The sequence below is a fragment of the Triturus cristatus genome, chromosome 6 (genome assembly GCF_964204655.1).
Source record: "Triturus cristatus chromosome 6, aTriCri1.1, whole genome shotgun sequence".
Lineage (NCBI taxonomy): Eukaryota > Metazoa > Chordata > Amphibia > Caudata > Salamandridae > Triturus > Triturus cristatus.
Genome location: NC_140589.1, coordinates 1,946,581,239 through 1,946,603,876, shown reverse-complemented (window position 1 = coordinate 1,946,603,876; position 22,638 = coordinate 1,946,581,239). Strand labels below are relative to the sequence as shown.

The window sequence follows — 22,638 nt, the reverse complement described above, 5'->3', positions numbered from 1 at the left end:
AAATGCCCCCTAGAGCCTCCGTGGCTCGAGAACAACGTGCCTCGTCGTTGGAGTCCCACTCAGGGGACTCAGCAGTAATAATGCCTCTTTTGTCACGGGGAGGCGGGCCTCGTTGGAGCGGCCCGCTGCCAAGTGGGGCCGCTCTGGAAGGAATGTGGCCGGGACCCCAAGGAGAAAACTCGGGCCTTGGTTTGGGGGTGACCTGTACCAACAGGGTTGCTCCGGTACGTCTCGGGTGTTGGAGCAGGCCCTGTCAGGCGGGGCTGCTCGGGAGGGAGGCGCCGGAGTGGTGCTTCGATTTCGTTATCCCCCCAGCCGGATTCACTTACCGTGAACTGGCGAGGCTCCAGGCCGTGTCGCGGGGAGGGCTCCGCCACGCTACCCACCCTCGCCCCGGATCGCGCTGAGGCTGCCGCTGCCGAACTTCCACTTCTGCAGTGGCCTCGGGGAAGAGCACGAGGGGGCGTGAGCTCCCTCCAATCACCGTGCAGCTCCCTCGGTCGAGCCTCCTGATACGGGGAAGCACTCTCTCCCGCTGGGCCAATCCCAGCGCGGCAGAGAGATGACGCCGAGGAGACTCCGGGCCTGCGGTGGTGATTTTCTTCGTCCCCAAAGCGGCGATGAGGGGTGGGCTCCCTCGAATTATAAATCTGCCAAACAAAACGGCACAGATGCAGGGTGGGCACCTGCTAGCCAATAAAAAATGCAATCAATCGAGGTGGGCACTCGATATGGGCGGCAATGTCCCAGGCAGGGTGGGCACCTGCCAGGGGACATCCGAATCTGTACAGACGGGGCAAACGCCGGGTGGGCACCGGCTTTGAGAAATAAAGCGCTCCTAGCGCTAGGGATCAAAAGTGAAAGCGCTCTCAGCGCTAAAGCATAAAAAGCACCACAAAGTCCAGCAAGTTCTTCCCTGCATGCAGCAGGGCAGTGGTGGGGGGCAAGGCTGGACCCAGAGCCAGCTCACTGGGCCTCCAGGCAGGGAGGTAGTCCAGGTGGCGGTCCTCTGGTCCAGCAGCAGCAGCAGCCCCCCTCAGGTAAGATCCTGGCAGAGAACAGTTTCTGTGGGGACACAGCCCCATTTTTATACAGCAAACCCCTTTGTTCTGGGTTCAGGGTGAGGGGGAAAACCAGTCGCAGCTGGTTGGGGAGCACCCTTGATGTGCTCAGCCCCTCACTCTATTCACTGGCAGGGCTAGGGTCGTCAGTCGCACCACAGGGGGCGGGGCCAGCATTGTGTGTGGAAAACCCTGTCCTATTCAGGACCCAGGTGTACTCCTCCCACCCATCTAGCTGCTGATCTCCCCATTCACCACTGGGTGACTCATCCTGACTCTGGGGAATCCCTAGCCCGTCACATGACATGACCAGCCAATCCCGCGACAGACACACTGCACACCGAAGTGCCCACCTCTAGAAGTGGCACTTCCACACTAGGTACATGCACGCCGCACACATCATCGCGCAGCATTCACTCCCACGAGTCCGCACATACCAAACTCGGGCCTGCACACCCCACGCATCAGGAACTACTAGGGACACATACATTCCCCATGCATTCCTATGGGAGGGCAGGCCTATCTCACCACATGCACTCAGAGTGTGCACGCACTTTACCCTGGGACACAGGGAAAGTGCGCAGAAACCAAACAAATCACCACACCAAGTCACCAATAAAAAGCAAAAAGTTCAGGGGTGAACCTGCCAGAAGGGCCAAGTCCAACAGTCACATCGTTCTAAAACTTACATCACAGTTCTATGGAGTCCGTCAGGATCCACAAGGGTTCCGTCATCACAGACTCACACTGTCACGTGGCCTTTGGGGACATTGTCGACATCACTAAGTTAGCATGAGCCCTGCAGCCATTATGCAGCTTTGCGCATGTTACTACATGGCTTTATTTCTGCAAGCGACTTTGTTAGTGCCTTTCACATGAGAACTGTCTGCTGTGTTCATTCTCTCCCTGTTCCTCAAGTTTAGTCTGAACACAGTGTGCAAGGTCGATAAACAATGCCCCTTGTTATTCTGTTCTGGTCAGGCCCTAGCACCTACACAAAACATACCAATGCACTTGTTAGAAACTCGTACTTTGAAATTATGGGGATGTATGCAGAGGGAGCACACAGTTGGAGAGGCACCTTCCCAGGAAGAAGAGCGAGAGCATCTATGATGTAGATCTACCATCTATAGGGGAAGGTAGGGGGTCTGCTGACAAAGCCGAGAGATATTCTAACATATAATAATACTGCTCCGTAGCAAAGGGAGGGAGGTCAGGCTCTACAGTCTTTTCTCTATGGTCTTTTCATGATGACATCTCCCTTCATGATTTGTGGACTCGCTGCTATGCTGACTGTATTTGTATTATGCATTTTCTTGCTTGTTGTAGCACGTATAGTGCATGTTAGGGCACGTTAGTTAAAATAAATATTTTAAACTGTTCCGTGTCTTTGTCAGATCGTATTGTGTACAAGTACAAGAGTGTGAGCGAAAGGGTGTGTCTTGTTACCGTGATTCCTGGGCGCTCTGAGAGTGCTGTGTTCTGGGGTGTCTAATCACTTGTGCCTCGGTGAGTGAGTAGGAGAGCAAGTGAGACACTATAGCTAGTCGGTCGTGGGCTCGTGGGTACTAAGGTGGCGGATGGCTCAGCCCCTACTTACTAAAGTCCCATAATCCTACGCATAGTTCTGTCTTGGGCTGAATCCCTGCAACAACACAACACTATAGGACAGTGAGTGCCAAGTGCATAGGATGTCAGTTCAGCTAACTCTGGTGTTTTTTTAAACAAATCAGTGATTCTCTAGACGTGTGATGAGATACATTATTTGAGTAACTAATGAGCAGGATTGGAGTCGTGTGCAGAGTCAGAGCTGGGGATGGGGAACAGTGACAGGGGAAGGCCAGGCTGGACTTTCCTGACTTCAGCATCCATGTATCTGTCACGAGCATCCGTGTATCTGCCCGTGTTCCTATTCATGCCTGACTCTCAGCCTATCACCTCTCTCTGCTTCTCTTCCAGCTCTCACATCCGAGACGAGATCCCCCATGGCCTGCAGGACCTGGATGTTCTGAGGTGCACAAGTGAGTCTAAGAGCTCTACACTTGCTGGTGGGCGTTTCAGGAGGGGGGTGATATTTACTGTTAGTGTGAGGAGGGAGTGAGGGACATAGGGGATTACTGTAGTAAATGAGTGAACATGAAGGAATGATACATAGCTTTAATGTGAGACAGGAGTGAGGGACACAGAGGGGGATTACAGAAGTCAATGAGTGAACAATAGAGTTGATACTTACTGTTAGTGTCTCTTCTGGCTCTGTACAGAAACGTTTCTGTGCCCTACATGCATTGTTCCATGTCTCTTCTTGCTCTGAAACGATCTGAGTCTGTGCTGTGTCTACTCTGTTCCGTGTCTCTTCTGGTTCTGTACAGACCTGTGTCTGTGCCCTGTCTACACTGTTCTATGTCTCTTCTTGCTCTGTAGAGGTCTGAGTCTGTGCTGTGCCTACTCTGCTCCATGTCTCCTCTTGCTCTGTATAGACCTGTGTCTGTGCTGTGTCTAAACTGTTCTTTGTCTCTTCTTGCTCTGTACAGATCCATGTCTGTGCCCTGTCCACTCGGCTCCATGTCTCCTCTTGCTCTGTATAGACCCGTGCCCTTGCTGTGTCTAAACTGTTCTTTGTCTCTTCTTGCTCTGTACAGATCCATGTCTGTGCCCTGTCCACTCGGCTCCATGTCTCCTCTTGCTCTGTATAGACCCGTGCCCTTGCTGTGTCTAAACTGTTCTTTGTCTCTTCTTGCTCTGTACAGATCCATGTCTGTGCCCTGTCCACTCGGCTCCATGTCTCCTCTTGCTCTGTATAGACCCGTGCCCTTGCTGTGTCTAAACTGTTCTTTGTCTCTTCTTGCTCTGTACAGATCCATGTCTGTGCCCTGTCCACTCGGCTCCATGTCTCCTCTTGCTCTGTATAGACCTGTGTCTGTGCTGTGTCTAAACTGTTCTTTGTCTCTTCTTGCTCTGTACAGATCCATATCTGTGCCCTGTCCACTCGGTTCCATGTCTCTTCCTGATCTGTACAGACCTGTGTCTGTGCTGTGTCTACATTGTTCTGTGTCTCTTCCTGCTCTATACAGACCTGTGCCTCTGCTGTGTCTACATTGTTCTGTGTCTCTTCTGGTTCTGTACAGACCTGTGTCTGTGCTGTGTCTACATTGTTCTGTGTCTCTTCCTGCTCTATACAGACCTGTGCCTCTGCTGTGTCTACATTGTTCTGTGTCTCTTCTGGTTCTGTACACACCCGTGTCTGTGCTCTCTCCACTCAGTTCCATGTCTCTTCCTGCTCTGTACAGACCTGTGTCTGTGCTGTGTCTACATTGTTCTGTGTCTCTTCCTGCTCTATACAGACCTGTGCCTCTGCTGTGTCTACATTGTTCTGTGTCTCTTCTCGTTCTGTACAGACCTGTGTCTGTGCTGTGTCTGCATTGTGCTGTATCTCTTCTGGTTCTGTACAGACCCGTGTCTGTGCTCTCTGTACTCTGACCCGTGTTTCTCCGTGGCTGTCTGTACAGGTTTCCATTCGTTCCCTGCGTCTACTTTTCCTTGTATCATAAACACACCAGTGGGAGAGGCTCTGAGTCAGAGGACGTACTATGTCCCATCTATATATGTAACTCACAAACAGTACGTCTCGAGGAACTAGGAATGAAGGGCGACTGTTCGCAAGCTTATTGCAGTCTGGGTGGTGAACCGAGTGTTCCAACTAATATGTAGTGAAGAACCTCTTTGATAAAAAGGAACCCTCACTCACCCGGAGGTGACATGCTTCATCATTGGGCTCCCTCCTCACACCAAGGCCACAAGGTCATTGCTGTGGGCTACAAATCTCCGAGACTGAAGACGAGTTGAGGAGTTTTGAAGGGAACTCATGTTAAAAGGGTAAACGAGGGCGCTAGTGAGGGGCAGAGTCCAATTAGGTGTGAGTTGAAAAATAAAACTGTCTACAGAAGGCCTAAGGACCTTTATTCAGCGGTTGTCAAGAATTCCTGTCATGCGAGGGGAAGAAAACGGTAACCAGCGAAAACGGACTACATCTCCCAGGATGCTTAGCGGTTGAGAGGTTATGTAAACAGGAGAGCTGTTACATACCTCAAGGAAAACACGCCCTTATGTAAACAGGAGAGCTGTTACATAACTCAAGGAAAAGACGCCCTATAAAGGGAGGAACCGGGAGGTACAACGCTGTCGGATATTGTGTTTACACCGACGTACCTGCTTCGTGAAGAGCAGTGTTCCGGAGTGGTGCTCCAGTAAGGCAAGAACGGAGGTAGGTCGAGTCGTTACTCCCTGGGCCGTGTCTTGCCCCATCGTCACCTGTGAAGGACCCGGAAGCTCTACCGGTCAACCATTGAGCTTCGCTTTTTGACTCGGCTGAGTCAAAGCGCAGTGGCGCTTTTGCTGGTTGGAGTCGTAACTCCCAGCCCGACCAGAGATACAGGGACTGCCAGCTGTAACGCACACCAGGAGGTGTTTGCCGCGTTACAGACTCGGAAGTCCACAGGATCGATCGAGCGGCTGCTCTCGGTTCAGTCTTCTTGCTTTTGATTGGGGTATCGGTGACGCATCACCAGGAGGTGACTCCGCGTCCCGGTGCAGTCTGAGGAAGAGGTTGAGCGGCTGCTCCCTTCAGGTAGAGACCCCGGCTGGGTGTTTCCCTGACTCCTCGATTCTCCCCAACACTCTTTGTGCCCCTCACAGCCTACCGATTGGCATTGTCGGCCATTTCATTTCTGCCCTCTGTTGGCATACGCCGGGATCGGCGTATATGCAGAGGACGGTTAGGACCATCCGTGCGGTAGGCTGGTAACGTACTTAGCCTGGAGGATTCCAGTGACTATAACTTTTGTTTATTCTTTGTATTATATATTTGCCTTCATTAAAATAACTAACCCTTCACAAGTGGTTGCGTCCTCATTATCGTGTCTGTTAAATGATCCTGAGACGTTCAGGGCGTTACAACGGTCTCCTGGGACAGGATTAAAAACCGAAAGAACTAGGGGTTATCAACAAATACACCCCTACAGTAGGTCAACATGTTTCTTCCCTTTAGTGACCTCACTCGTAGTTCAGGGGCATTCTTCAGGACCAATTAAGTAGTCACTCTGCACAGGAAAGAAAAATATATATAAAAATATACTGGCCATCAAGTTTCAGTAGTCTGTTAGATATGGCATGGCCCTGGTTTGTTGTGGGTCCATCGGTCATCTATATACTGTATATACAGATTTATTTTGAAACCTACACTTAATTGCACTCTGCTCTACACTTGCCCTCTTGTTTATACTTTTCAGAGGAGTTCCTTTCAAAACACCTCAGCTCCTCTTCAGTCTCGGAGAGTTGTAGCCCACACCAATGACCTTGCAGCCTTGGTGTGAGGCAGGAACTCAATGCTGAAGCATGTCACCTCTGAGTGAGCGTTCTTGTCCTAAAAGATGTTCTTCCCTGCATATTATTTGGAAAACTCGGTTCGACACACAGACTGCAATAAGCTTGCGAACAGCCACCCTTCATTCCTAGTTCCTCGAGACGTACTTTTTGTGAGTTACATCTACTAATCCCTGTCTCTGCCTAGGTTTCTGTACAGTCTCCTGACCAGTTCTCAGTTACCCAGAACTGTCTCTTCACTTTGCAGATGACAGCGCCCCTGTGAAGGATCAGTGTAAGACTGGGGCACCGCTGCAGTTCCCCGGAGGTTACTTCCACCAGAATGTATGGTACCCCGTCTCCTGCAGCATGAGGAGGTTCACCTCACAGGACGAGATCAATGGCTGCCTGCGGGGGAAGTCCCTGCGCCTCATTGGAGACTCCACCCTGATCCAGTGGATGAAGTACTTCACCGATACTCTCAAAAGTAGGTGTGCACCATAGTTCATTAGTGCCAGCGCCACATCACTTCTCAGGTGCCTCCAGGCCGTCCTTGATACAGTGATTGTCTTTGTCCTTGGAAACACAGGAACCAGGCACTGCTGCAAGCTCCCTGACCTGCAAGCCCTTCCTTCCCAGGCTCGGACTCTCTGTGGTCAGGAAGGTCCATTCTTGGAGGGTGGGGTGAGGTAGAGCTGATGGCACACTACGATAACTAGATGCTTTTGTCCAGGCAGTGTTTTCTCTCTCAGAAATGTATGTATTTCTTTTACTGAATGCTGATTTTGCCTTCTCCCAGGAAGATGATGGGAGGTCAGGGAAGGCTGTGCTGGGACCAGACTGGTCAGTACAAATACATGATGCCCACAGAGACTCCCCTACCTGTGAAGACTTTGTAATCTTGGGCCTGTGGGCCGGGGTGGTTATAGCGGCACCCATTGTTGGAAAAACATAAACATAGGAGTGGCAACCACCCTCCCTCCCCGGCTGACAATTACTTTGTTTCGCATTTCACAAGACACCCCTCTTATCAACTGTGAGAAGGTGGCCTGATATATGCTGTCCACTAGTTCAAGTGGGCACCTTGTATCAGTCCAAACAATCCCTTATGGTGATAGGTTAAAGACAACCTTTATTGAAAGCTATCCTAGTGGTAGCTATGGAGAGCAGCCTTCAGGCTAAGTCTTGAAGGAATGTAAAGCAGCTTGTTTTACCAGTCTATAATCTCTTGAATGATCAAACGAAAGGACAACCACAACAGGTATATATTTAAAATATACGTATTAAGATAAAACACACTACTCTACTCTCTTTATGAGACTGGAGTTCAAAGTACTGAAGTTACAAGTGAGCAATCAACAGTAATAGCACAAATACACGTTTGGGCCCTAGGGTCGTACCAAACCATATACCAACAAAGTGGTATAAGAACCACGACTGAACTAGACACAAGGCCTAGAGCCTGTAGAATCGCTGGGACCCCAAGGACCCACCCAAGGTAGTGACACAGGGGACCCACGGGTACTGTATGCCGTGTGTAAACACAACCGCTGGTTCCCGTTATCTTCTATGGGCAATGTCGCAGTTGGACATTTAAAGATTAGGGACACTTCTAATTGAGTCAGGACCAAACCCTTTTGGACTTAAGAAGTTCTAGGGCCAACACCCACAGGAGCACCAGAGTACTCAAGTTACCTCACCCAGGGAAGCCGGGTGCATAGGTGTCTTTTGGTGTCAGGTCGCGTCGTCGATTTCAATGGAAGCCTGCAAAGAACTGCTGCTGCCGTGAAGAGGAGAAGTGTCTGAAGAGATGCAAGCCAGGATCTGGGATGAAAGGAACCTGGAAGCAGAGGGGACAAAGTCTGGGTCACTAGCCAGTGACCGAGGGCAGGATGGACCAATACCAACAGATTTCGGGTGCTTCAGGTGAGTTGATGGGTGTCTTGACTCTTCAGCCACAAAGTCAAGGAAGCATCAACAAAGTCCATGAGCTGCATTCGAGCTGTGCCACGAAGTCTGTCAAGTGCTGCGATGTCGGCGACCAGAATGGACCCAACAAGCCTTGGCAATGGCAAGTCACAGGAATTCAGAGAAAGGACTGAGGTGCAGACCAGCAAGGTCTGAGGGACTCATCCATCAAGGGTAAGTCAGGGCACATCTGGGGCAACCAGAAAAGCCCAAACAGAAAAGGAGTTCCCTTCGTGGGGACCTGCTAGCCAATGGGCTAGTGATCACGAAGGAGCCTCAAGCGGTCGCACTTGAAACTGGATCACGTGTCACTCATGGAGTTGAGTCCAGCAATCTTCGGTGCAGGAGGTGCACAAGGCTGGGGCTACTAGGAGCCCAAAGCACAACTTCGAAGAATCCCAGGAAGATGCTGTTGCTGCAAAAGATCACGGTGTCCAGGGGTCACGGTTCCACGTCACCCACGATAGCCACGGGCCTCAGCTTTGCTGTGGAGTCAGGGTAGCCTCGGAGAAGTCTGGAAATTTTCCTCAGGTGATGCAAAGACTTCGGCATCTGGCGGGATCTTCAGCGATGCAAACCAGTCAGTTGCTTCTTTGGTGTCTGCCAAGCAGGGGAGTCACTCCTTGACCCCAAGGGAGATTTCTTCCGTCTTCTAGTCGTGATAGAAAGTCGAAGGTCCAGGATATATGTTGCAGAGTTTCGTCCAGGGTAATCTAAAGTCCTATGGACTGTATTGCTATACTTATAGTAAGTTTAGCGGATGGACTAACTCTAAGGCCCCCTGTGGGAGCGCAGGCCGGATAATCAGACGAGGAGGCTGTATGTAGTGTGATACTCGATGTGTGTTATTTGAGATGATAGGGTGTGGACCGGTTGAAGTCTTTGTAGGGCTGTCGGCTTTCTCCCCGGGCTCCTCTGCTTTCCGGAGTTCATCTTCGGAATTCTCTTCCGGCTGTTTTTCTCCTGGGCCGAAGGGTTTCCCACGGAGGCTCATAAGAGAGGGGAAAATAAGGAGCCGTCAGTCACCTTCGTACTAATAAGCCCTAGGGCTTATATAACCGTCACGGCACCACCTGTGGTTGAATGTGTGAAACCCTATTTCTAGGGAGGTGTCAATAGTGGGGTACCGGGTAATGGAGAGGGGGTCAGGGTAGGGTGTTTTTGTTTCTCGAGGTCGACTGTACGATCCAGTCAGTCTTAAGCCCCCGCTGTTCCTCCTCCCCTCCTCCCCATCCAAAAAGATCCCAACCGAAACAAAAGGCGGGCGGAAAGGGGCACATGCAGAAAGAAAATCCCCGTGTCTGAATTCAAGCCCCTCCCTTCACTCCCGGTAGGTCACCTCCTGCCTCCCAATACCCTCTTTCCCCTGTTCGTGGTTACTCACCGGCTCCGCCGCAACTATCCTGAGTTGCGGCCGCTCTCCAGCCTCCTCCGGTGGGGACCACCAATCTTCGTACCACTTCTCGTCCTCTTCTCTGTATTCCTCGCCTTCCGTCTTCTTTCCGTCGTCTTCTACGCCACCGTCTTCTTTTGCTGCTTCTTCTCCGCTTCCCGGCTCTCCCCGCACTCCGTCTGCTTCACACCCCTCTCTGCGGTGTTGGACAGGCCACATGAAGGGCTTGCTCCCTCCCCGCATGACACGGCCCAAGCCCCGGCCCTCCAGATGTGACCCACAGGACCAACCCGCAACCCGTCCCCAGACGGAACTCCTGCCCTCGAACATCTATGAATCATGGGGCCGACACACTACCGGCTCCCCCGTCTGGACCAGCCGCCATCTTGGACACTACACCACGAGGCCGCGTGGACTCAGCTCGACCCTAACCCTGGGCCTGGCCAGGCCCCGCCATCCTGGCACCACCATCCACCCCGGAGGTGAACGGACCACTTGGCAGGTCGGTGAGAGAAAGGAGTGTCAATGGCTCTCCCCCGCCAGGTGCCGATCGCCCTCCAGCTCCCCCGGGCGCTGGCTCCACCTCCTGCTGGGTGTCTGGACTCCCTCATCCCGGGCCCCCCGACCTCCAAGTGCGAGGGTCCGGACATCAAAGGGCGCCAGCCCTATAACTAGGGCAGCTCTAGAGCAGGGAGGCAGTTGTATCCTGGAGTCGAGAGACACCGAGAAGAACTCATCCTTGACGGACTACCGGCGCTGCCGTAGCCCTGCCTTGTGAACTATCGTCCTGCCTGCTGGCGCTGCCGCGGCCTTCTGCATCCTCCATCCTCGTCGGGACCTGCTGGCGCTGCCGCGGTCCCTTGTAACCACCATCTTCATCGGGACCTGCTGGCGCTGCCGCGGACCGTGTAACGACCACCTTCATCGGGACCTGCTGGCGCTGCCGCGGACCGTGTAACGACCACCTTCATCGGGACCTGCTGGCGCTGCCGCGGACCGTGTAACGACCACCTTCATCGGGACCTGCTGGTGCTGCCGCGGACTGTGTAACGACCACCTTCATCGGGACCTGCTGGCGCTGCCGCGGACCGTGTAACGACCACCTTCACCGGGACCTGCTGGCGCTGCCGCGGCCCGTCCAAGCTAGAACACCGAGCTCGAGGATTGTGAGCTATCCACCATCGCATCTACCAGATTGGTAACCAGACTGTCCCGCTACCCCCTTTCCCAAACCCAGAGACTAAGAATCGAGGGGACCCCTGAGTCCAGACCTCCTTGTACCATTCCATCGTACCTTAAGAATCTGCTTATAAAGAACGTTAAAGCCTAATCTTGTGTGGTGTACATCTGTGGGGGGGAAGTTACTCGTCTGTACGATCGCTGGGGACGGCTCTCCCCGGAGACCTCTCCCCTTGTCCTCGGCCGACCCTCCCGGTCCGTCTAACATTGGTGGCCAGCGGCGCGATCCGAATCAACGCGTAATCGTACAGAGAGTAGCTCACCCCACAACAAAACCACAATGCCAACCAAAGAGAGCGGATCCACCGAGAAATTCCAGATGGAAAAATTGGAAGAGTACAGCCATCGTGAATTAAAACAATTCTGCATGGAACTAGGCATTGCTACCACCGGCCTGAGTACCAAAGACGATTTCAAGCACGCCATTGAGTCGTGGGCAGAAACCGGGGTCACCAGATCCCCAGACCAAAACAGTGCAGCATCAGAGAGGATCGCCACGGCTCCCGAGGAGCGAGGAACGGGCCTCTCACAGGAAGAGATCCAAGAAAGAGAAAAAAACAGACTACATGAGTTAGAAATGGCACGACTCAAAATGGACGGTGAATTAAAATTAGCCGAGCAAAAACTGAACCTAGAGCATCTGCGGCTCCGAGAAGAACGGGAAGAAAAACAGAGGCAGAGAGAGCTCGAAGAAAAAAGACTAGCGTACGAACACGAGCGCAAACTGGCAGAAATAGACCTAAGGAAGCAGAACAAAGAACCGGAGGTGCCCGAGCGACCACGCACTCCGGGAGCGACAGAAAACAAAGTCCACATCCCCAAGGATGTCGTTCGAGAGTATGTCCGAGAGGACGACATACAACAGTGGTTCAAGGCCTACGAGATCGCCATGACCTCCCACCGGATCGATCGAAGTGACTGGGGAGCCGGCCTATGGGGGAGGTTCGTCAACGAAGGCCGTGATGCCCTGCTACAGCTCCCAGACCATCAGATGTCATCCTATGACCACATGAAGGCTGCCCTCCTCACCCGATATGGGCTCACGCCCGAAATGTACCGCCAGAGGTTTCGAGACTGCACCCGGATCCCGGGTACAACTTGGGTGGAATACGTCAACTATTTCAGCCGAGCCTTCGAGGGTTGGATCAAGGGAAGCCACGTAACGACTTACGAGCAACTTTTTAATCTCATGGTGTGGGAGCACCTCTCTAACAACTGCTTCGTCGAGCTCAGGCAGCACCTCCTCGACAGTAAATTAACTGACCCACGGCAACTCGCCGCCGAAGCTGACCGGTGGGAAAGCACCCGAGTGGGCCGGAGAGGGCCCCACGAGCAGAACCGGAACCACCAAGGTCAGCACCGTCCCCGAGGAGGAGGAGGAGGCCAGGGGCGAGGGAGAGACCCCATCCCGGCCACTCCCGCGGCCAGCACCCCGCCACCGTCCGGCCGGGGCAACCCCCCGATGCGCCCGGGGTTCCGAGCCAACGTCACGTGTCACCGATGCCAGCGAGTCGGCCACTACGCCAATGACCCGAACTGCCCGCAGAACTAAACGCCAAAACCCCGCCAGGTAGCTGCCGCCGCCCTGGGGGGAGAACAAATCTCCGAAGAACAAGAAGAATATGAGCAGGCACAGCAAGAGTGGGAACCGGCCGCCATGGTTCTAGCGTGCCTAGGGGGAAGAGACATGGTCCCGCGGGCTCCCCTACCCGCCAACACCAGAAAATATGGCCAGTGGGTGAACATTAATGGGCGCCGGGCCGAAGCACTACGTGACACAGGGGCCAGTGTGACGGCCGTCCGCTGTCACCTGGTAAAACCAGAACAGATCCTGCCGAACATTCTCTGCCCCGTCCGTTCGGCCGACAATTCCGAAAGTCTATGTCGGATGGCCTGCGTCCCCTTCGAATGGGGAGGAGTCTCCGGCATGTTGAAGGTGACGGTCCGGGATGATGCCCCCGTGGACTGTCTCCTGGGGAATGATCTTGAGAGTTCCCCGTGGGCCGCCGTCGAAAGAAGAGAGCATTTGGGGATGTTGGGCCTCCCGGACTGGGCGTGCGTAACCACCCGGTCCATGGCCGCCCGTACCATCCCCCGACCAGAAGAACCAGAATGGCCAGCACCTCCTCCCCCGATCGCTCCAGTAGAGGACACCGACTATACCGACCCCCCAGAGCCAACCCCCGAAGGGGTCGCCCAGCCCCAGGACCTTCCCGACCTGGCTCAGTGGCGTCAAGAAGGGGGGCCCACCCAGGAACAGTTCCGGCAAGAGCAAAAGACCTGTCCCTCCCTCGAGGGACTCCGCCAGCAAGCCCTCGCCCAAAGCGCAGGGGACACCACCGGAGCCCATTGGATCTATTGGGACAACGACCTACTCTACAGTGAACAGAGAATCGCGGAGTTAGGGGCCAGTCGAGTGTTGGTCGTGCCCCTCCGTTTTAGAGACTTCCTGCTAAGTTTGGCCCACGATGTCCCTCTGGCTGGACACCTGGGCCAGGACAAAACCTACAGTCGCCTGGTGACACACTTTTTCTGGCCGAAGATGAGAAACGACGTCCTCAACCACTGCCGGTCCTGCCCCACGTGCCAGGCCAGCGGGAAGAGCGGCCGCAAACTCAAAGCACCTCTGCAGCCCTTCCCAGTTGTCACCACCCCGTTCGAGAGGGTGGGAATAGACATTGTGGGGCCCCTGGACCCCCGTACAACACAAGGACATCGGTTCATCCTGGTACTGGTGGACCACGCCACCCGCTACCCCGAGGCTGTGCCCCTGCGAACTGTAACAGCCCCGGTGGTCGGCCGGGCCTTAATGGGGATCTTCTCCCGGGTGGGCTTCCCCCGCGAAGTCGTCAGCGACAGAGGCACAAACTTTATCTCGAAATATATGAAGTCCCTCTGGCAACAGTGCGGGGTCACCTACCGATTCACGACCCCCTATCACCCTCAAGGAAACGGACTAGTCGAGCGGTTCAACCGCACGCTCAAAGGAATGATTGGGGGGTTGGAAGAGCCCCTCCGTCGCCAGTGGGATGTACTACTTCCGTGCCTCCACTTCGCCTATCGGGAAGTTCCCCAGAAGTCCCTCGGCTTTAGCCCGTTCGAACTCTTGTACGGGCACCCTGTGCGGGGGCCCCTCAGCCTAGTCAAAGAAGGTTGGGAGATGGCCCCCCTAAAGACCCCTCCAGACGTCTTCAAGTACCTCCTGACACTACGCAACCAGACCCGGAGGTTCAGGGAAATGGCCAAGGCAAACCTTGAGGCCAGTCAGGAGGACATGAAAAAATGGTACGACCAAAATGCCTCCTCCATCGAATTTGAACCTGGCCAGCAAGTGTGGGTGATGTCCCCTACCGAACCATGTGCCTTGCAGGACAAGTGGACGGGGCCCTTCAAAGTGGTTGAACGCAAGAGCCCCGTCACCTATCTCATCGATATGGAATCTCCCCGGAACCCCCTCCGGGTCCTCCACACCAACAGACTCAAGCCCCACTTTGTGCGCTCAGAGCTCAGCCTCCTGATGGCTACAGACAGTGGGGCAGAAGAAGACTCCGAGCCTCTCCCGGATCTCCTGACGACTCAGGAGAAAGATGGTTCCGTGGACGGGGTCCGGCTTTCCGATGCCCTTACCCCAGAGCAGCGCCAAGGCTGCCGGGACCTCCTGCTACAGTTTTCTACCTTGTTCTCCCTTACCCCAGGGGTCACCCCCTGGTGCTTGCACGACGTAGACACTGGGGACAGTCCCCCTGTCAGGCACCGGGCCTACCGCGTACCAGATCGGGTACGGGCCTGCATCCAAGAAGAAGTATCCAAGATGCTCGCGCTCGGGGTCATCGAGCCCTCGGATAGCCCCTGGGCCAGCCCGGTCGTGCTAGTCCCCAAAGCTGCTGCCCCCGGCACCACTCCTGAACTCCGATTCTGCGTCGACTATCGGGGCTTGAATGCTGTCACCAGGACCGACGCCCATCCCATCCCCCGAGCGGATGAGTTGATCGACCGCCTGGGGGCTGCCCGCTACCTCAGCATCTTCGACCTGACAGCGGGCTACTGGCAGATCGGCCTCACACCCCGGGCCCAAGAACGTTCCGCCTTTTCTACCCCCGATGGCCACTACCACTTCAAGGTCATGCCCTTCGGCATGAAGAACGCCCCAGCTACTTTTCAGCGACTAGTGAACCAGGTCTTGGCGGGGCTCGAGGAGTTCAGCGCCGCCTACCTGGACAATATCGCTGTGTACAGCCGCCACTGGTCCGACCACCTCCACCACCTCCGAGAGGTCCTGCAGGCCCTCCAGCGGGCCGGCCTCACAATCAAGGCCGGCAAGTGCCAAATTGGTCAGGGATCCGTGACCTACCTCGGGCACCAGGTGGGAAGCGGTCTGGTGGCCCCTCTGCAACTCAAAATCGCTGCCATCCAGTCCTGGCAGCCCCCAGTCACGCAGACCGAGGTCCGAGCCTTCCTGGGGCTCACCGGCTACTACCGGCGGTTCGTGAGGGACTATGGCAGCATTGTGGGGCCCCTCACGGGACTCACCTCCAAAAATCAACCGAAGAAGGTTAACTGGACCCCCGACTGTCAAGCGGCCTTCGAAAAGCTGAAAGCCGCCCTGTGCACTGCCCCTGTGCTCCAGGCCCCCGATTACAGTCGAGAGTTTATTGTGCAAACGGATGCCTCCGACCATGGCATCGGGGCAGTCCTCTCCCAGCTGAACCCCGAGGGACTGGACCACCCGGTGGCTTTCCTTAGCAGACGCCTCCTGGCCCGAGAACAGCGCTGGAGCACAATCGAGAGGGAGGCCTTCGCAGTGGTGTGGGCCCTCAAAAAGCTCGGGCCCTATCTCTTCGGTACCCACTTCCGGGTGCAGACAGATCATCGACCCCTGCAGTGGCTAATGCAGATGCGGGGGGAAAACCCCAAACTATTGCGCTGGTCCATCTCCCTGCAGGGGATGGACTTCACTGTGGAACATAGGCCGGGCCAAGACCACGCCAACGCAGATGGCCTGTCACGCTTTTTCCGCCTCGACGAGGAAAGTCCCCAAGAGGATGGGTGACTCTCCCCGCCTTCAGCTGGGGGGGACGCATGTTGGACAGGCCACATGAAGGGCTTGCTCCCTCCCCGCATGACACGGCCCAAGCCCCGGCCCTCCAGGTGTGACCCACAGGACCAACCCGCAACCCGTCCCCAGACGGAACTCCTGCCCTCGAACATCTATGAATCATGGGGCCGACACACTACCGGCTCCCCCGTCCAGACCAGCCGCCATCTTGGACACTACACCACGAGGCCGCGTGGACTCAGCTCGACCCTAACCCTGGGCCTGGCCAGGCCCCGCCATCCTGGCACCACCATCCACCCCGGAGGTGAACGGACCACTTGGCAGGTCGGTGAGAGAAAGGAGTGTCAATGGCTCTCCCCCGCCAGGTGCCGATCGCCCTCCAGCTCCCCCGGGCGCTGGCTCCACCTCCTGCTGGGTGTCTGGACTCCCTCATCCCGGACCCCCCGACCTCCAAGTGCGAGGGTCCGGACATCAAAGGGCGCCAGACCTATAACTAGGGCAGCTCCAGAGCAGGGAGGCAGTTGTATCCTGGAGTCGAGAGACACCGAGAAGAACTCATCCTTGACGGACTACCGGCGCTGCCGTAGCCCTGCCTTGTGAACTATCGTCCTGCCTGCTGGCGCTGCCGCGGCCTTCTGCATCCTCCATCCTCGTCGGGACCTGCTGGCGCTGCCGCGGTCCCTTGTAACCACCATCTTCATCGGGACCTGCTGGCGCTGCCGCGGACCGTGTAATGACCACCTTCATCGGGACCTGCTGGCGCTGCCGCGGACCGTGTAACGACCACCTTCATCGGGACCTGCTGGCGCTGCCGCGGACCGTGTAACGACCACCTTCATCGGGACCTGCTGGCGCTGCCGCGGACCGTGTAACGACCACCTTCATCGGGACCTGCTGGCGCTGCCGCGGACCGTGTAACGACCACCTTCACCGGGACCTGCTGGCGCTGCCGCGGCCCGTCCAAGCTAGAACACCGAGCTCGAGGATTGTGAGCTATCCACCATCGCATCTACCAGATTGGTAACCAGACTGTCCCGCTACCCCCTTTCCCAAACCCAGAGACTAAGAATCGAGGGGACCCCTGAGTCCAGACCTCCTTGTACCATTCCATCGTACCTTAAGAATCTGCTTATAAAGAACGTTAAAGCCTAATCTTTTGTGGTGTACATCTGTGGGGGGGAAGTTACTCGTCTGTACGATTGCTGGGGACGGCTCTCCCCGGAGACCTCTCCCCTTGTCCTCGGCCGACCCTCCCGGTCCGTCTAACATGCGGGTTCCGGCCCTTTTTACTTCCGGGACTGCATTGCTTCCGGGGTTAATCCCTCCTTCCTCCGCGCCCTCGGCGCCAATGTCACGTTCCTGTGGAGGCAGAGGACAAGGGGGGAATGTTATCCTTTCCGCGGATGTCGCGATGGACCTCCGAGGTCGTGCAGAGGCTCCCACAGGTCCCGTAGTCCCGTGTACATGGCGGACCACTCCGGGTAAGCGACAACTTGGGATCGGTCCCCTCTCACACCCCACCTATAGGTGGGCTTGGAAAGAGGGGTGGTTACACCCATTTCCTTTGTCCAGTTTTGCGCCAGAGCATGGTCAGGGAGTCCCTGCAACCGGTTTGAACTGGACTATGCACAGGGACTCCAAGTGTGCCCCCAGTGCAGGACTTCAAAGCACCAGAGAGTGCTCCCGCCCAGCCCCATACACATCTGCCTGTCTGGGGAGGTGGTCACACCTCCCTGGGACAGGAAACCTATTTTCCAGGCCTCCCCTGCCAGAGTTTCGGTCAGCAGCAGGAGGCCAGACCCGTGTCTGTGGCAGAGGCATCCATTTTGTGATGCCAGGGCTCAGGAAAGTCCTACCGGGTTTGACCAGTGTGAACATGTCTCTCCCTCTAGAAGTGTGGAATGCTATCCCGCCGCCAGAATTGGCGTGGGGGGGTAGTGTTCCAAAGCATTTGACACCAAACACAACATCTTTTGATGCAGCCATTCCAAAGTTAGCATTTACCGCAAGGTTATAATGCACTTAAGAGTATATGGTATGGCTGTATCACAGAACAGCTTTAAGGAAGTATTTCCGAAAGCTGCAGAGGGGCTCAGCTCATGCTTGGGTACCCTCTCACACAAAACCAAGCACTCTGCCTTCAGGATTGTTAAGGCCTTCCATAGGAGTGACTTATAGGTTTACATGTGTCTGTATATATATGTGGATATAGGTAGCCTATACCACTGTAAGGAGTGCAAGCACACCCTTACCCAGGCTGCAGTAGCAGACCTGTGGTGCCATTTCGGAGTGCCTCCCAAGGGTGGTATAATACATGCTTCAGCCCCTGGTAGGCCTCTGAGGTACCTATGCCCTAGGTACATAGCATACCATATACTAGGGGCTTATAAGGCACTCCAGAATCCAATTAGATGTGTACCTAATGTACATGGAAACCATTTTAGAGAGGAAGCAGCTAGGCTGTGGTCCTCCTGATTAGCAGGGCCACAGCCAGACTAAGGTCGAAAAACAGAAAAGCAACAGCAAAAAGTGGGGGTACCCATGTGAAGCAGATCCTACTCTCCTACATCAACCCCATATATGTAGGAGGCCACGTAGCCAACAGAGGTTTGGAACTGTTTCTGGTTCACTTACCTCAGTACCTCACTTCCTTTCTGGAGAGTTGGCTTCTGTGCCCTTCCCTTGCTGCTTTCAAGGACTAGTTGTAGGGGATCCTCACCCCTCATCTCTTGGCGCCCTTGCCCCTCACCTCTTGGCCCCCTCACTCCTCGCCTCCTGGCCTCCTCATCCCTTGGACCCTCACCTCATGGACCCCTCATCCTTAGGCCTCTTGAGCCCCTCACCCCCTCACCTCTTGGCCCCCTCACCCATTGGCCCCCTCATCTCTGGCCCCCTCACAACTTGGCCCCCTCACTGGTCACTTCTTGGTTCCCTCACCCCTAACCTCTTGGCCCCCTCGCCTCATGGCCCCTTCACCACTCACCTCTTGGCTCCCTCACCTCTTGGCCTCCTCACCCCTCGCCTCTTGGCCCCTCACCCCTTAGACCCCTCAACCCTTGGTCCCCTCACCTCTTGGCCCCCTCACTCCTCGCCTCCTGGCCTCCTCATCCCTTGGACCCTCACCTCATGGACCCCTCAACCTTTGGTCTCTTGGCCCCCTCACCCTTCGTCCCCTTGGTCCTCCCACCCTTTGGCCTCATGGCTCTCCACCCTTCGGCCTCCGGGCCCCCTCACCCTTCAGCCTCCAGGCCCCCTCATCCTTTGTCCTCTTGGCCCCCTCACCCTTCGTCCTCTTGGCTCCCCACGCTTCATCCTCTTGGCCCCCCACCCTTTGGCATCCAGGCCACCTCACCCTTCGGCCTCATGGCTCCCCACCCTTTGGCCTCCAGGCCCCCTCACCCTTTGCCCTCTTGGTCCCCTCACCCTTCGGCCTCATGGCTCCCCACCCTTCGTCCTCCAGGCCCCCTCACCCTTCGTCCTCTTTCTCCCCTCACCCTTCGGCCTCAAGGCTCCCCACCCTTCAGGCTCCAGGCCCCCTCACCCTTCGGCCTCCAGGCCCCCTCACTCTTCGTCCTCTTGGTCCCCTCACCGTTTAGCCTCATGGCTCCCCACCCTTTGTCCTCCAGGCCCCCTCACCCTTCGGCCTCCAGGCCCCCTCACATTTCAGCCTCCAGACCCCCTCACCCTTCGGCCTAATGGCTCCCCACCCTTCGCCCTCCAGGCCACCCACCCTTCGTCCTCTTGGTCCCCTCACCCTTTGGCCTCTTGGCCCCCTCAGACCTTGGCCCTCTCACCTCATGACCCCCTCACCCCTCACCCTTTGTCTCCTTGGTCCCCTCACCCTTTGGCCTCTTGGCCCCCTCGCCTCATGACCTGCTCACTCCTTGCCTCCTGGTCCCCTCACCTCTTGGCCCCCTCACACTCGCCTCTTGGCCCCCTCACCCTTGGGCCCTATGGCTCCCCACCCTTTGTCCTCTTGGCTCTCTCACCCCTCGGCACTTGGCCCCCTCACCCCTCGCGGGTCCTCACTGTAGGAGAGTAGGATCTGCTTCACATGGGTACCCCCACATTTTGCTGGTGTTTCACTGTGTTTTTTACCTTAGTCTGGCTGTGGCCCTGCTAATCCGGACCCTAGCCTAGCTGCTTCCTCTCTAAAATGGTTTGCATGTACATAAGGTACATATCTAATTGGATTCTGGAGTGCCTTATAAGCCCCTAGTAGATGGTATACTATGTACCTAGGGCATAGGTACCTCAGAGGCCTACCAGGGGCTGAAGCATGTATTATGCCACACCTGGGAAGGACTCCAAAATGGCACCACAGGTCTGCCACTGCAGCCTGGGTAAGGGTGTGCTTGCACCCCTTACTGTGGTATAGGCTACCTATATCACTACCCTATATAGACACATATAAACCTATAAGCTACTCCTATGGCAGGCCTTGACAATCCTGAAGGCAGAGTGCTTGGTTTTATGTGAGAGGGTGCCCAAGCATGAGCTGAGCCCTTCTGCAGCTTTCGGAAATACTTCCTTATGGCTGTTCTGTGATACAACCATACCATATACTCTTAAGTGCATTATAACCTTGTGGTAAATGCTAACTTTGGGATGGCTGCATCAAAACATGTCCTGTTTGGTGTCAAACGCTTTGGAATACTACCCCCCGCCAATTCTGGCGGCGGGGGTAGCATTCCACCCTTCTAGAGGGAGAGACATGTTCACACTGGCTAACCCCGGTAGGACTTTCCTGAGCCCTGGCATCACAAAATGGATGCCTCTGCCACAGACACGGGTCTGGCCTCCTGCTGCTGACCGAAACTCTGGCAGGGGAGGCCTGGACAACAGGTTTCCTGTTGGGGGGAGGTGTAACCACCTCCCCAGACAGGCTGATATGTATTGGGGCTGGGCGGGAGCACTCTCTGGTGCTTTGAAGTCCTGCACTGGGGGCACACTTGGTGTCCCTGTGCATAGTCCAGTTCAAACCGGCGGCAGGGGCTACCTGCCCCTGCTCTGGCGCGAAACTGGACAAAGGAAATGGGTGTAGCCACCCCTCTTTCCTGGCCCACCCATAGGTGAAGCTTTAGAGTTAGTCCATCCCCTAAACTTACTATAAGTATAGGAATCCAGTCCCTAGGACTTTAGATTACCCTGGACGAAACTCTGCAACGTACATCCTGGACCTTCAACGTTCTAACCTGACTAGAAGACTGAAGAAATCTCCCTTGGGGTCAAGGAGTGACTCCCCTGCTTGGCAGGTACCAAAGAAGCAACTGACCGGTCTACAATTCTGAAGCTCCCGCCGGACGCTGGAGTCTCTGCATCCACAGAGATAGATTACCAGACTTCCCCGAGGCTACCCTGATTACCGTGGCTATCGTGGGTGACGTGAAACCGTGCCCCTGGACACCGTAAACGTTTGCAGCAGCACTATCTTCCTGGTCCTCCTTGAAGTTGTGCTTTGGGCTCTGAGTAGCCCCAGCCTTGAGCATCTCCTGCACCGAAGATTGTTAGCCTCCACTCCACGAGTGACCCGTGGGCCAGCTTCAATTGCGACCGCTCGAGGCTCCTTCACAATCACTAGCTCGTTGGCTAGCAGGTCCCCACGAAGGCGACTCCTTTTCTGATTGGGCTTACCTGGTTGCTCCAGACGTGCCTTCACTTACCTTCGCTGGGTGAGTCCCTCAGACCTTGCTGGTCTACACCGCAGTACTTTCTCTGAATTCCAGTGACTTGCCGTTGCCAAGGCTGGTTGGGTCCATTCTTGTCGCCGACACTGCAGCACTCGACAAACTTCGTGGGACAGCTCGAATCCGGCTCGTGGACTTCGTCAACACCTCCTGGACCTCGTGGCTGAAGAGTCAAGACACCCATCAACTCACCTGAAGCACCCGACATCTGCGGGCATTGGTCCATCCTGCCCTAGGTCACTGGCAAGTGACCCAGACTCTGTCCCCTCTGCTTTCAGGTTCCTTACATCCCCGATTCAGGCTTGGATCTCTTCGGACACTTCTCTTCTTCACGGCAGCAGCAGTTCTTTGCAGGCTCCCATTGGAATCGAAGGCCCGACCCAACATCAAAAGACACCTATGCACCCGGCTTCCCTAAGTGAGGTAACTCGAGTACTCCGGTGCTCTCGTGGGTGCTAGCCCTAGAACTTCAAAAGGGTTTAGCCCTGACTGGATTAGAAGTGTCCATAATCTTTAACATTCCATCCGCGACATTGCCCATAGAAGATAATAGGAAACCGCGGTTGTGTTTTCACACTGCATACAGTCCCCGTGGGTCCCCTGTGTCACTACCTTGGGTGCTTCCTTGGGGTCCCAGCGATTCTAGAGGCAATAGGCCTAGTGCCTATTCCAGTCGTGGTTCTTATACCACTTTTTTGGTATATGGTTTGGTACGCCCCTAGGGTCCAAACGTGTATTTGTGCTTTTAGATGCTTGCTTACTTGTAAACTAAGTACTTAGAACTCTAGTCTCATAAAGAGACTAGAGGGGTGTGTTTTATCTTAAATACATATATTTTGAATATATACCTGGTGTGGTTGTCCTTTCATTTGATCA

General features: G+C 55.2%; 1 protein-coding gene across 1 annotated transcript in view; it reads left to right on the top strand.

Annotated features, from left to right (window-relative positions):
- LOC146822569 (NXPE family member 4-like) overlaps nucleotides 1–22,638 on the top strand; it is a 639,061-nt gene that overhangs the window by 571,340 nt on the left and 45,083 nt on the right. The window contains exons 4-5 of the mRNA XM_085613677.1: nucleotides 3,021–3,082; nucleotides 6,688–6,906. Coding sequence (XP_085469803.1) covers nucleotides 3,021–3,082; nucleotides 6,688–6,906 — 281 coding nt within the window. The remainder of the gene's footprint in view (nucleotides 1–3,020; nucleotides 3,083–6,687; nucleotides 6,907–22,638) is intronic.